The 12,437-nt window shown below is 42.7% G+C and overlaps 1 protein-coding gene across 1 annotated transcript; it reads right to left on the bottom strand.

Annotated features, from left to right (window-relative positions):
* Positions 1-5,455: 5,455 nt before the first annotated feature.
* On the bottom strand, positions 5,456-11,709 carry LOC131483354 (olfactory receptor 7A10-like). Its single transcript, XM_058681288.1, has 2 exons — positions 10,796-11,709; positions 5,456-5,588 (listed from the first exon to the last, which is right to left on the bottom strand). Exons 1-2 carry the CDS (start codon positions 11,707-11,709, stop codon positions 5,456-5,458), a joined length of 1,047 nt encoding a protein of 348 aa, XP_058537271.1.
* Between the last annotated feature and the right edge of the window lie 728 nt (positions 11,710-12,437).

The following is a 12,437-nucleotide window of genomic DNA, read 5'->3' on the forward strand; positions in this document are numbered from 1 at the left end:
TGACAAATGTCTTGTTAGAGTTACAAGCCAGTCTAGATTACCCTAAAATCTGCCAAGATCAGCAAAATTATACTTTAACACAACAAATGGCTAAATACTAAAATGAAATAGACACGAGACAGCTGAATGGTACTTTATAGTCATTTTAAGGTATATAGCAGCCGGTCCTGTATATAAACTAAAATTGAAATGTCAATGAGCTAATCATAGGTTGTGGTTAGGACTTGTTTTTTTGTTTGTTTGTTTTGTTTTGTTTTTGTTTTTGTTTTGCTTTTGTTTCTGTTTTTTGTTTGTTTGTTTGTTTGTTTTAACATACTGGTTACTCAAAACCATGTCAATTCCATAATATTGCAAATTGCTGTTGATGTTATATTGGAACTCTTAATTGATTGGGATGATATTCTACCAGCTCTAACTTCAGAAATGGTCTCCCCAAGAAACTGTTCAATCCATCTGGACAATAAGTAGCTGGACTCTCTGCTTGGTATATGTTTGCAAGGAAAGAATCTTGATTGAATTTGAACTGTAATGCTGCAACAAGGTGGAGGAACCCACCGGGGGAGGGGAGAGGGAGGGGTGGGGGGATTCCCAGAGCCTATGAAACTGTCACATAATGCATAATAATTAATAAAAAATCTAAAAAAAAGATATAAGAAGCTATACAGTAAGGTACACACACACACACAAACAGAGAGAGAGAAAGAGAGAGAAAAACTTAGATCCCTTGATAACTGTTCAAGTTACTAACTTTAGAACAAGTTATTACCCTTGATATATCCTTCTTGAGATGTCTAACAAACTTTTTGAATTATTTCATGTATATTCTCACTGCATGTAATTTTCTTGAGACTTTTCTTATCTCTCTCTGGGAAATACTACATTTTTTTTAACCGCTGAGCTTTTTCTAAATATATATAATTACATTTCTCTTTATTTACCTGATACTGTCAGTTGATGTAAGGATTTTTATTATTTTTCATTTCACCTCATTATCTTTATTTTTTTTAATTAATTACATTGTTATGTGACACAGTTTCATAGGCTCTGGATTCCCCTAACCCCTCCCTGTACCTTCCCCCCATGGTGGATTCCTCTACCTTGTTGCAGTATTACAGATCGAATTCAGTTGAGAGTCTTTCATTGCAAGCATATACCAAGCATAGAGTCCAGTATCTAATTGTCCAGAACATTCAATGATTTCTTGGGGAGATCATCTCTGGTCTGAAGGTAGAGCTGGGAGAATATCATCCTGTTCAATAAAAAGCCCCAGCATGACATCAACGATAATTTACAACATTATGAAATTAGTTGTCATGGTATTGAGTAACCAATATGTTACAAGATGCAAGTTCTCAACCACATCCTGTGACTACTTCATCGACATTTTGATTTTAGTTTATATATAACCAGCTTCTATACACCTTAAAATGGCTATTCAGCTGTCTCATGTCAATCCTCATTTTAACATTTAGCAGTCCATAGCGTTGAGGCATAATTGTGCTGAACTTGGCAGATTTTAGGATAGTCTAAACTGGCTTATAACTCTACCAAGGCATATATCAACAGTTGAAGTGCTGAACTATTTTAGGAAGTGTGTGCAGAGAATTCTTCCATTCCCCAGTGAGGAGTATCTAATCTCTGTGTCGTACCTAGTAAGGTATATATGAATCCGCACTGTTTCCTGTCTGGTTCTAAGCTTTCCTTGTTGTTCTCTGTCTGCCTATTCTGATTGTGTTTGTTTGTTTGTTTGTTTGGGGGGGGCTCTGTATCAACCCTGACGGTCATTGCCAGGGAGGATGGGGATCCAAATTTTGAACTAAGTAAGGACCAGAGAAAGCTCCTCTCCCAAATTCCGAAGGAAGTTTGCTTTACTTCCCTGTCTACGAACTGCTCAGGGCTCCTAGCTGTTGTTCTGATGACCTTGGGTTCTGTGAGGAAGGATCTGTGCTTCTTCCATCCCATGTGGTAGATCCAAATGGGAGTGGATGACCTCAGACTTCTCGGCCTCTGAAGGTACTCCAATTCCCTGTGGTCTCTTTGGCAGTTGGAATTTAGTCCTTGGTTTCTGTACTGATAGTACTTCTTGTAGATCCAGTGGTCTTCAGAGTTGGGATACAAGCCTCCTCCTGTTCACCTGATCCACTCTGGGGTCCCCTCCGCTCTGTGCATATGACCTCCTGTTAAGAGGTTGTCAGGATTGATCTTGACTCCTCCTATATGTCTTTGTAGTTTTACTATTGTTTAATGGTGATTCGAGTCTGTTATCTATGAGTTACCTATTTTGTTCCTGATAGGTTATACTTCACGTCATCCTCACATACTCTAAGGAGATGGAAGGCTTCTCTGCTCTCCCACCCCATTACCGAGTAGCATAGTGTCTTAAAATAATGTTTTACAATTCTTTGATGTAGGTCATAAACAGTCTGACTCACATTGGCTGTTGGTTCATTGGCTAATCACAATATCATTGCATTTGATACAGGCTATCTGAGGTTGAGACAATATTACAATTTACAGATACTATTTTTCATATTGACACCATTTTATCTTAAATTAAGGCAGACATGTGGCATTTAACCTTTTGGGATTGACTCATTTCCCTTAGCACAATAGTTTTCAGTTGGGCCCATTTGGCCACAAAGAACTGCATTTCGTGTTTTTTGTTTTTCTTGTTTTTTGTTTTTTGTTTTTTTGATAGCTGAGTAGTATTCTATGGAATAAATAAACCATAGCTTTCTTTTCCAGTCTTCTGTTGATGGACATTTCGGTTGCTTCCAAGTTTTTGCAATTATTGATTGTGCTGCTATGAACATTGGGGTGCATGTTGGTTTCTCAAGAAACAGGTGTTTTGGGTATATTCCTAGGAGTGCTATTGCTGGATCATATGGTATGCTGATTTTCAGTTGTTTGAGTGTTCTCCATACTGATTTCCATAGAGGCTGTATCAACCTGTAGCCCCACCAGCAGTGGAGAAGGGTTCCCTTTTCCCCGCATCCTCACCAGCAAGTGTTGTTGGTGTTTCCCTGTATGTGGGCCAATCTTACTGGTGTCAGGTGGTACCTCATTGATGTTTTAATTTGGATTTCCCTTATTGTTAGGGAACTTGAGCATTTTTTCATGTATTTGCTTGCCATTTGGGTTTGTTCCTTTGTGAAATGTCTGCCCATTTCCTATGCTCATTTCTTGAGTGGCTTGTTTGTTATTTTGGTTGTTTTGGAGTTACTATTCTTCAGGATGGTTCTAGCTATTCGTGGTGTTTGTGTTTGCAGGTGAACTTTCGTATCATTTTTCCAGTTCTTTAAAGAATATTTTGGGTACTTTGATTGGGATTGCATTGAATGTATATATGGCTTTTGGTACTATGAACATTTTAACGATATTGATTTTACCTATCCAGGAGCATGGAATGTTTTTCCATCATTTGAATTCTTCCTCAATTTCATTTTGAGGTTTTTGTAGTTTTCTTCAAAGAGGTCTCCTACATTTTTGCTGAGGTTTATTCCTAGATACTTCATACTCTTTTCTGTCATTTTGAATGGTACCATGCTGGTTAGATCTTTTTCCATCTTGAGGCTGTTTGCATACACTATGGCTGTTGATTTTTATTCACTTATTTTGTACCCTGCCACTCTCCCAAGCTCTCGTATACGTTCTAGCAGCCTCTGTATTGAGTCTCTTGGTTCTTCTATGTAAAGGATCATGTCATCTGTGAATAGTGAAAGCTTAACTATTGGGGAGGTCTTGCCATCTGCCATCTTTGCTTATGGTTTGCCTCCTTTTTCTGGGTTTAGCACATTTCTAAGGAACTTTTGTAGAGCTGGCTTTGTGCTAGCATATTCTTCTAATTTCTCTTTGCTATGGAAGTATTTAATTTCATTCTTGAATACAATGACATCTTTGCTGGGTACATTATTCTTGGCTCACAGCTGTTTTGTTTCAGGATTTGAAAGGTCTTGGTCCATTCCCTCCTAGCTTGGACAGTTTCTTCTGAGAAGTCATCAGTGATTCTGACTGGTTTGCCTCTAAACGTAAGCTTGTCTATGCTTCATACGTGTCTCACAATTCTATCTTTGTATTTGCTAGAGGGGAGCTTGAGTACCACATATCTGGGTGAGGATCTCTTTGTGTCGAATCTTTTGGGGGTTCTATGTCCTTCCTGGATTTGGGGTAGATTCATGTTTCCATTATTTTGGAAGTTCTCCTGAATTATTTCATTGAGTACCTGTTGTAAGCCTGTCTCTCTTTCCACTCCTTCGGGAAGGCCTATTACTCTGATGTTTGACGTTTTGAAGTTGTCTTTCATTTCCTGAATGGTTTTGTTGGCTTTGTTCAGGTTTTCTGCAGCTGTTTGATGAGCTGCTTGTTTTCATTCTGGTTGTCTTCCATTTCTGATATTCTATCTTCTGCTGAATTCATTCTGTTGGTTAGGTTCTCAACTTTGGGCTCTAAGTCAAGGATATCATTTTTGATTTGCTTTATTTCTGCAACAACGTGATTTTTCAATTCTTTGAACTCTTCCCAGTGTTTCTCAATGTTTCTGATTAATTTTATGAATATTTTCTTAAATTCCTTCTCTGGTATCTCCTCAATGTCTTCATCTCACGTCTCAGCGACAGATTGGTTTTTTGTTACTTTTGGGGGAGGTGCTGGTTCTTTCATATGAATCATTACTTTTTCTGATACTTCTCCCCAATGCATTGTGGTTTCTTGTTGTTTTGGACATACTTTGACCTTGGTGCAGTGGCTTAAAGCAGGTGTGGCCCTCTTCCTGCTGTATGGGTTGCATTAGCCTTGGGATTTCTTGTCTCTGCTCTGGGCAGATTTGGGTGACCCTCAGCAAACTCAGGTCCTGGTGCCCTTAGGAGGTAGCAATTTTGTAGGTGCCCTTCCTGTGGCTTAGTGCTCACATTCGCCAGATCCACTGGGGCCTTCGGCGCCTTCGTGGTCTTGGTCAGTTGCTTCCACCACCAATGGCTCTGATATTGCAAATTGGTGTCATGCTGCCAAGGGCTCTGGTTTCACAAGTCAGTGACACCACCGGTTGAGGCCACCGGCACACCTGAAGGGAATCTTGCCAGGGCCCACGCGTACTCCGTGTGGTGCGCCTAAACACCCAAGACTCCTGTACTGAGGTGTTTTCTTGTCTGGGGAGTGGGATCTGGTAGCCCCCACTCTGCTGCCACTTTTGCCTGGGCTGACCCTGAGTTCAGATGCGCTGCCACCTCTGGCGCCTCTGCTGTGGCCCAGGAAACTTCACAGTAGCTGCCGCCACTGGTTGCTGCACTTCAGGGCTGTGGCACTTGCCAGGTTGCAGCTCCAGCCCATGCGCCTAGACTTTGTGTCATATTTTTAAAGAAAATTATTTAAAAGACGGAGAGAGTGAGAGGGAGGGAGGGAGAGAGAGGGAGAGAACCTCCATCTTTGGCTCACTCCCAATGGGCCATGAGAGTCAGGGCTAAGCCTCCATGCAGCCAGTTGAATAATGGTTCTCTACCATTGGGTGACAGGAATCCGCATTCATCTTGAGCTTTCTCAGATGCATTATCCAGGATTGGATCAGATTTGGAAGGCTGGAACTGAGACGGTCGCTTTCATGTTAGGTCATGGCATTGAAAACAACTGAATCTACTGAGTCTTATTATCATGAAGGTTTTTATATGTGTCTCAGAAACAGCATGGAATTTCTAGAAATGGGATCTGTGAGCCACATTATGTTGGTTATGTGAAAATGTAATCCACTGAGATAATCAAATATTCTTGTCTATTGCAACTCTATTATAGTAAACATCTAGTGGATTTTATGCATGGATATTTTAAGTGTTATTAAATGCTGGTAAGTATCTTCTGAAAGCTTTTGCAAACCATCATAATCTGACAATGTCTCAATGTCCAGAAGCTTCATAGGAAAAAGTACAAGGGCAGGTTTCTGATAACTTATTGTCCTATTAGAAATAGGAAGAATGCTCAGAACTCAAATAAGGAAACTGTTGTTTCCACAAATTTTTTACCCTAGCAAATAGGAGAGCAACCTTGAATTACATGAGTTTAGCAAATGAATGGAGATGTTCTTATGACTTTTTCAAATTGTATGGATATAAAGACAGGTTTCAGGTATTTTGTAAATGAAATTGTAAGAAATTCTTCATGGTGCCTGCCTCAGTCTCCTCTTCACTCCTTTTCTCATTGATTTCTTTGCAGTAACATAATTTCAACTATAAAATCATAATCTTAATGTCAACTAAAAAGCATAAAGTCTACTACTGTACAGGAGTATAGACAAGGGTTAATAAAATAATCAAATCACAAGATGCAGGTTTTATTATGCATTGTGGTTTTTTGTGTGTGCATTCTCTGTTAGCTATCACATATGACAAAAGCATAAAATAGGTATCTTTTTGATCTGGTTGGAATAGAACATTTAAACCTTTTACTGTAATGATTCTTGAATGTATGTTATCTGAAAAATAAACTACTAAGCTAAGAAGAAAATACTGAATTGTGCCACATAATGTTGTTGTTTACAGGTTTATTAATTTATTTTTGCAAAGTCATATATACAGAGAGGAGGAGAGACAGAGAGGAAGATCATCCATCTGATGATTCACTCCCAAGCAGCTGCAACAGCTGGTGCTGCACCGATCCATAGCCAGTAGCCAAGATCCTCTTCCAGATCTCCCACATGGGTACAGAATCCCAAGATTTTGAGCCATCCTTGACTGCTTTCCAGGGTCAGAAGTGTGGAGCTTAATGGGAAGTGGGGCTGCCGGGATTACAACTGGCACCCATACAGCATCCTGGCACCTTCAAGGCAAGGATTTTAGCTGCTAGTATATGGTGCCGGGCCCTCACAGTATGCTATTTAACAAGAAATCGTATCATGAGAAATGTGGGCATTTCAATTCTTCACAGTTAGCCTCATGCAGTTCAAGGAACATGTGTAATTGTTATGCAAATTAAAATTTCATTAATAGGCAACTGTTATACATAAACAAAGGAATATCACTCAGGTAATGAAATCTTATCTTTCTGCAATAAAGTTAGTGCAACTGTAGAACAGTAGGTATACTCAAATAGGCCAATTCTTAAAAAGACAAATTTATGTGGTAAAGAAAATACTAAATTATTACAGGCATGAAATGTAAAAAGCAGTCTATACACTGTTAAAAAACACATGGAATTAAAAGTTGTTTAGCACATAGACAAACTCCTCATGCCTTTCTATTCCTCCGTAAAATCTCAGATCCCTTTTATTTCTGGAACAATTATTTTACTAAATGTGGGGGAAAAGGAAAAATCAGGAAAAAATTGTGTGCCACCACAGAAAACACACAATGCAATACAATTATCTTTCTGTTTTTCTTTTTAAAGATTTACTTGTTTTTACTACAAAGTCAGATATACAAAGAGGAGGAGAGACAGAGAGGAATATCTTCTGTCCGATGTTTCACTTCCCAAGTGAGCACAACGGCCGGTTCTATGCCGATCCAAAGCCAGGAGTCAGGAACCTCTTCCGGGTCTCCCACACGAGTGCAGGGTCCCAAAGCATTGGGCCATCCTAAACTGCTTTCCCAGGCCACAAACAGGGAGCTGGATGGAAAGTGGAGCTGCCGGGATTAGAACCAGTGCTCATATGGGATCCCGGGGCGTTCAAGGTGAGGATTTTAGCCGCTAGGCCACGCCGGTGGGCCAGCAATACAATTATCTTTCATTTCTAGTGTAAACAGAGGAATAAAAAGTAGATAGTGACTGCAATACTCATTGGTTCCAATGGGGGTTGGGGCTCAGAATAGAACCAACCCAGGGGTTACAACCACCAGCTGATCGGAGTGATGGACTGTGACGGGCACTGTGCTTACTAGTAGTGCATGTAGGAGCCTGGACTGGGAACACCTCAAAGTTTCTTTGGGGATTGCCCTGAACAAAATGGAGGAATCAAAACATTAACCAAGAAAAGATAGAAAATGGAGTAGATCAATCAACCTCCTCAGCTATATGTTTGCAGCGAAAACTGGACAAGGAGAAACTCTAAGATGGACTATGTCAATCAGTGGACTCTGCACCAGCCTCATCATACCTGTACTGTTGCTGATGATATGTTGGAGCTTCTTTTTTTTTTTTTTTTTTTTTTTTTTAATATTCATTTATTCATTAATTACATTGCATTACATGACACAATTTCATAGGTACTGGGATTCCCCCCCCTTCACCCCAAACCCTTCCCCCATCATGAATTCCTTCACCTTGATGCATAACCACAGCTCAAGTTCCGTTGAGATTCCCTAATTAAAAGTTTACACCATACAGAGTCCAGCATCCCACTTGTCCAGTTCAAGTTCAACCGCCTCTTAGGGAGGCCCTCTCAGGTTTGTAGGCAGAGCCAGCAGAGCGTCACCTCGATCAATTAGAAGCACCAACATATCATCAGCAACAGTCCAGGTATGATGAGGCTGGTGCAGAGTCCACTGATTGACATAGTCCGTCTTAGGGTTTCCCCTTGTCCAGTTTTCCGCTGCAAGCATAAAGCTGAGGTGGTTGATTCATCTACTCCATTTTCCATCTTTTTTTGATTAATGCTTTGATTCCTCCATTTTGTTCAGGGGAATCCCCCTAAAAAAAACTTTGAGGCATTCCCAGTCCAGGCTCCTACATGTACTACTAGTAAGCACAGTGCCCGCCACCGTCCATCACTCCGATCAGCTGATGGTTTTAACCCCTGGGTTGGTTCTCTTCTGAGCCCCGACCTCTATTGGAACCAATGAGTATCGCATCTCTCCCCGGCTCTGCCCATCACACTCTTGTCCCTCACCTAAACCAGTGGGAGGAGTGCTGGTCGGGTGTTGCATTCCCTGCTAGCACAGGCCATTTCACCTTGGCATTTTGTGTTTTGTACTGTTTTTTTTTTTTTTTTTTTTTTTATCGCAACCAAACACGGCCAGGCCCCCACACAGTTTCAGCACTTGGGCTTGCCAGTGGATGACGTGAACCGACTCAGCCTGGTCTGCCCCAACCCGAGCCAAGTGTATTCCAGTGGGTCACATTCCAAAGCCTCTTCTGGGTTATTTACCTCCATGCTTCTTGCGTTTATTTGTAGAGTCAGTGTCCTGTCAGAGGATCTGTTCAGGTTCCTCCCTCCGACTCCTTCATGGTGTCGGGCTTCACGCATTCCAGCAGGTCCTTCGGCCAGCTCCGCTCTTCAATCCATTCTGGTTCCTGCTGTTGAGAGTTTCAGCCCAGCCACGGCTCGTCCATACCCACGCATATCTCATATATGGCTCAGATGGGGTTGAGGCCTAGCCGAGCCCGTCCAACGTCTATCCTGGTCCTCCAGAGCACCAAACTGTGCTGTGGTCTAATCCGGCATGGTGCGTCAAAGCCGAATTGATATTTGTGCCAAGGGATTACAGCTGTGACCCGACCAGAACTCAGCCTCCCTCCAGTTCCTGTGCCCCTTAGTGGTAGGCTCCACACAGCCAAGGCCTCCACCACGCTCTCCAACCAGGCCTGTTGCCAGCCAGTGTTAACTATGCCAGAGGTTGCTCTGGTCAACCCAGAGCGTCCTATAGACTGTCATGCCTCCTGCATAGACTCCACCGGCCCTTCTAAACCGTCCAATGGGGTCAGAGTGTCAGGGCATTGGTCCACGTATGCCTTACACATTCTAGCCCCGAGTATGGTTCTTGAATGCCAGTCAGTGTCATAGTAATGCCTTCTGTGACCCCTCTGCTGATCCCTCATCCTATCAGGTAATGGGGCATCCTGCTGGAAAAGCCCGGAATTTTGCCTTTTAAGTGAGCTGATGTTGGCGATTGGCACTATAAAGTGACTACAGGTGCTACAGAGGAAGATTAAATGCCTTTGAAAAGCTTAAGGACTAAAACATATTCTCAGAGTACTGTGGGTTCAGCACGGAGTGTCTCATGCAGCATATCAGAGAAACCAAATTCCAGAACTTCCTGGCCGGGCGGCCAGCAGGCGAAGCCTGGCGCCAAATGGCGCACTGGCCGCCCGAGAGCCTCGCACCCCATGTACCTGCGCAGGTGGTGGAAAGCTTGGCTGTGTTAGGCTGGAATCGTGGCAGGGACCCTCGCACCCGGGCTGCATGGCGGCCCGGGGCCAAGCTGCTTGGGCCCCCGCCTGGATCGTGCTAGCTAGCTCCTCCCACACTCCAGCCCCTGGCATGGCGGCTCAGAGGCGTTCCCAACCCGCTTCTCAGGGTCCTGGGACAACCTTCCCGCCCAGAAGGAGGCCATCAGACCAGGACCCCGGCAAATCGGAAAGCTGCCCGAGAGCCTCGCACCCCATGTACCTGCGCAGGTGGTGGAAAGCTTGGCTGTGTTAGGCTGGAATCGTCATGTTGGAGCTTCTAATTGATCGAGGTGATGCTCTGCTGGCTCTGCCTTCAAACCTGAGAGGGCCTCCCTAAGAGGCCATTGAACTTGACTGGACAAGTGGGATGCTGGACTCTGTATGGTGTGAGCTTGTAATTAGGGAATTTCAATGGAACTTGAGCTGTGGTTATGCATCAAGGTGAAGGAACTCACCATGGGGGAAGGGTTTGGGGTGAAGGGGGAGAATTTCAGTACCTATGAAATTGTGTCATGTAATACAATGTAATTAATGAATAAATTAATAGAAAAAAATAAATAAAATAAAAAAAGTAGATAGTGAACAGATGAAGCGAGCTCTGCTTCCTCCTCTGACAAATTCATCACAATATCTGACATTGAGACTTGAGACATGAGCCACTGACACTGCTCAGCTCCAACACCATGGGTTCCACTATCATTTAGGAAACAGCAGTCTTTTTATAGCCCTCTTCATGTCTGTGTTCCTCAGGCTGTAGATGAAGGGGTTCAGCATGGGGGTGACCACAGTGTACATCACCGAGGCTGCTGCAGTTGAGGCTAAACTTGGGGCAGCGCTGGCACTGAGGTAAACACCTAAGCCTGTGCCATAAAATAGGGAGATGGCAGAGAGGTGAGAGGCACAGGTGGAAAAGGCTTTATACTTGCCCTGAGCTGATGAGATGGCACAGATGGAGGAGATGATCTTGAAGTAAGAATACACGATCTCAGCCAGAGGACCTCCTCCCAGCAAAACAGCAGCAAGATACACCATGAGATCATTGAGAAAGGTGTCAGAGCAGGCCAGTTGGACCATCTGATTCAACTCACAGAAGAAGTGGGGGATTTCCATGTGTGTGCAGAAGCTCAGCCTCAGCACCAGTAAGCTGTGCAACAGTGAATCCAAGACACCCATGACCCAGCACACCAACACTAGCTGCACACAGACCCGGGGGGTCATGATGACCATGTAGTGCAAGGGGTGACAGATGGCCACAAACCGGTCATAAGCCATTACAGTCAGGAGAAAGTCATCCAACCCAACAAACAATATAAAGAAGAACATCTGTGTGATGCAGCCTGCATAGCTGATGACTTGGCTCTGTGTCTGAATGCTCACCAGCATCTTTGGGATGGTAGTAGAGGTGAAGCAAATGTCCACCATGGACAGGTTGGCGAGGAAGAAGTACATGGGCGTGTGGAGTTGTGGGTCTGTGAGGATGGCCAGGATGATGAGCAGGTTCCCACATACAGTGACCAGGTACATAGAAAGGAAGAGCCCAAAAATGAGAAGCTGCAGGGCTGGGTCCTCTGAGAATCCCAGGAGAAGGAATTCTGCAAACTGAGTTTGGTTGTTCGTTTTCATGTGGTACAGATACTATCAGGAAGAAATAATTTCAACTGAATCATAATTATGCAAAATAGACATAACCAACATAAAAGAAATCAAAAATTCTTGTTTTCCAGTTCAGAATGTAGGTACCGCATTTGAAATGGCTTTGTTCCTTCTGGTCCCACGCAGTGGGTCACTAAGAATTTCTTGCCACACTAAATCTTTTCCTAAATCATCAAAAACTTCTCACATTGCATGTGATGCTCTTTGATCACTCTAAAATACCTAATTTTTTAGTGGCTGCAAACTCACCATGGAATTTTCAATTATATATATGAAATAGAAAGCAGGAGATGAAGCAGTGTATAATACGTGGTTCCAAACTATCTTAATAATGGGATTCAATTCTGTTTATGAAAGATATAGTGAACTGCAGTTGATTGGTGTCACTGGAGGCAGAAGTGCTTTGATTTTGAGTAAATGAGTCGATCATGTTAAGCAAAGAGGAATCACAAAGGATGTCAAATGATTAGAACAACTCAACATGGAGCAGGTTGGAAATACATATAAAACTGAATTAGGACTCAGCTTGCACAACTAAAATTTTGTAGATTCATAACAGCAGGATTCAAACCCAGCATGAGTGACTGACCTTGATGACAGAAAGATACAAGTTTCCACAAGTCCTCTTAAAATTGAATAAAGGTTCATCAAAATGTTTTTGAAAATGTAGCTAACAAATGCAATTTTGTGCATCTGTT

The sequence above is a fragment of the Ochotona princeps genome, chromosome 25, assembly GCF_030435755.1.
Source record: "Ochotona princeps isolate mOchPri1 chromosome 25, mOchPri1.hap1, whole genome shotgun sequence".
Lineage (NCBI taxonomy): Eukaryota > Metazoa > Chordata > Mammalia > Lagomorpha > Ochotonidae > Ochotona > Ochotona princeps.

Excerpts from the sequence above, each read along its gene's own strand:
- LOC131483354 (XM_058681288.1), bottom strand. The coding sequence starts at position 11,709 with ATGAAAACGAACAACCAAACTCAGTTTGCAGAATTCCTTCTCCTGGGA. Across the intron at positions 5,589-10,795 it reads AGGGCTATAAAAAGACTGCT|CGACCGTCTCAGTTCCAGCC; the intron begins GTTTCCTAAATG and ends CTAACATGAAAG.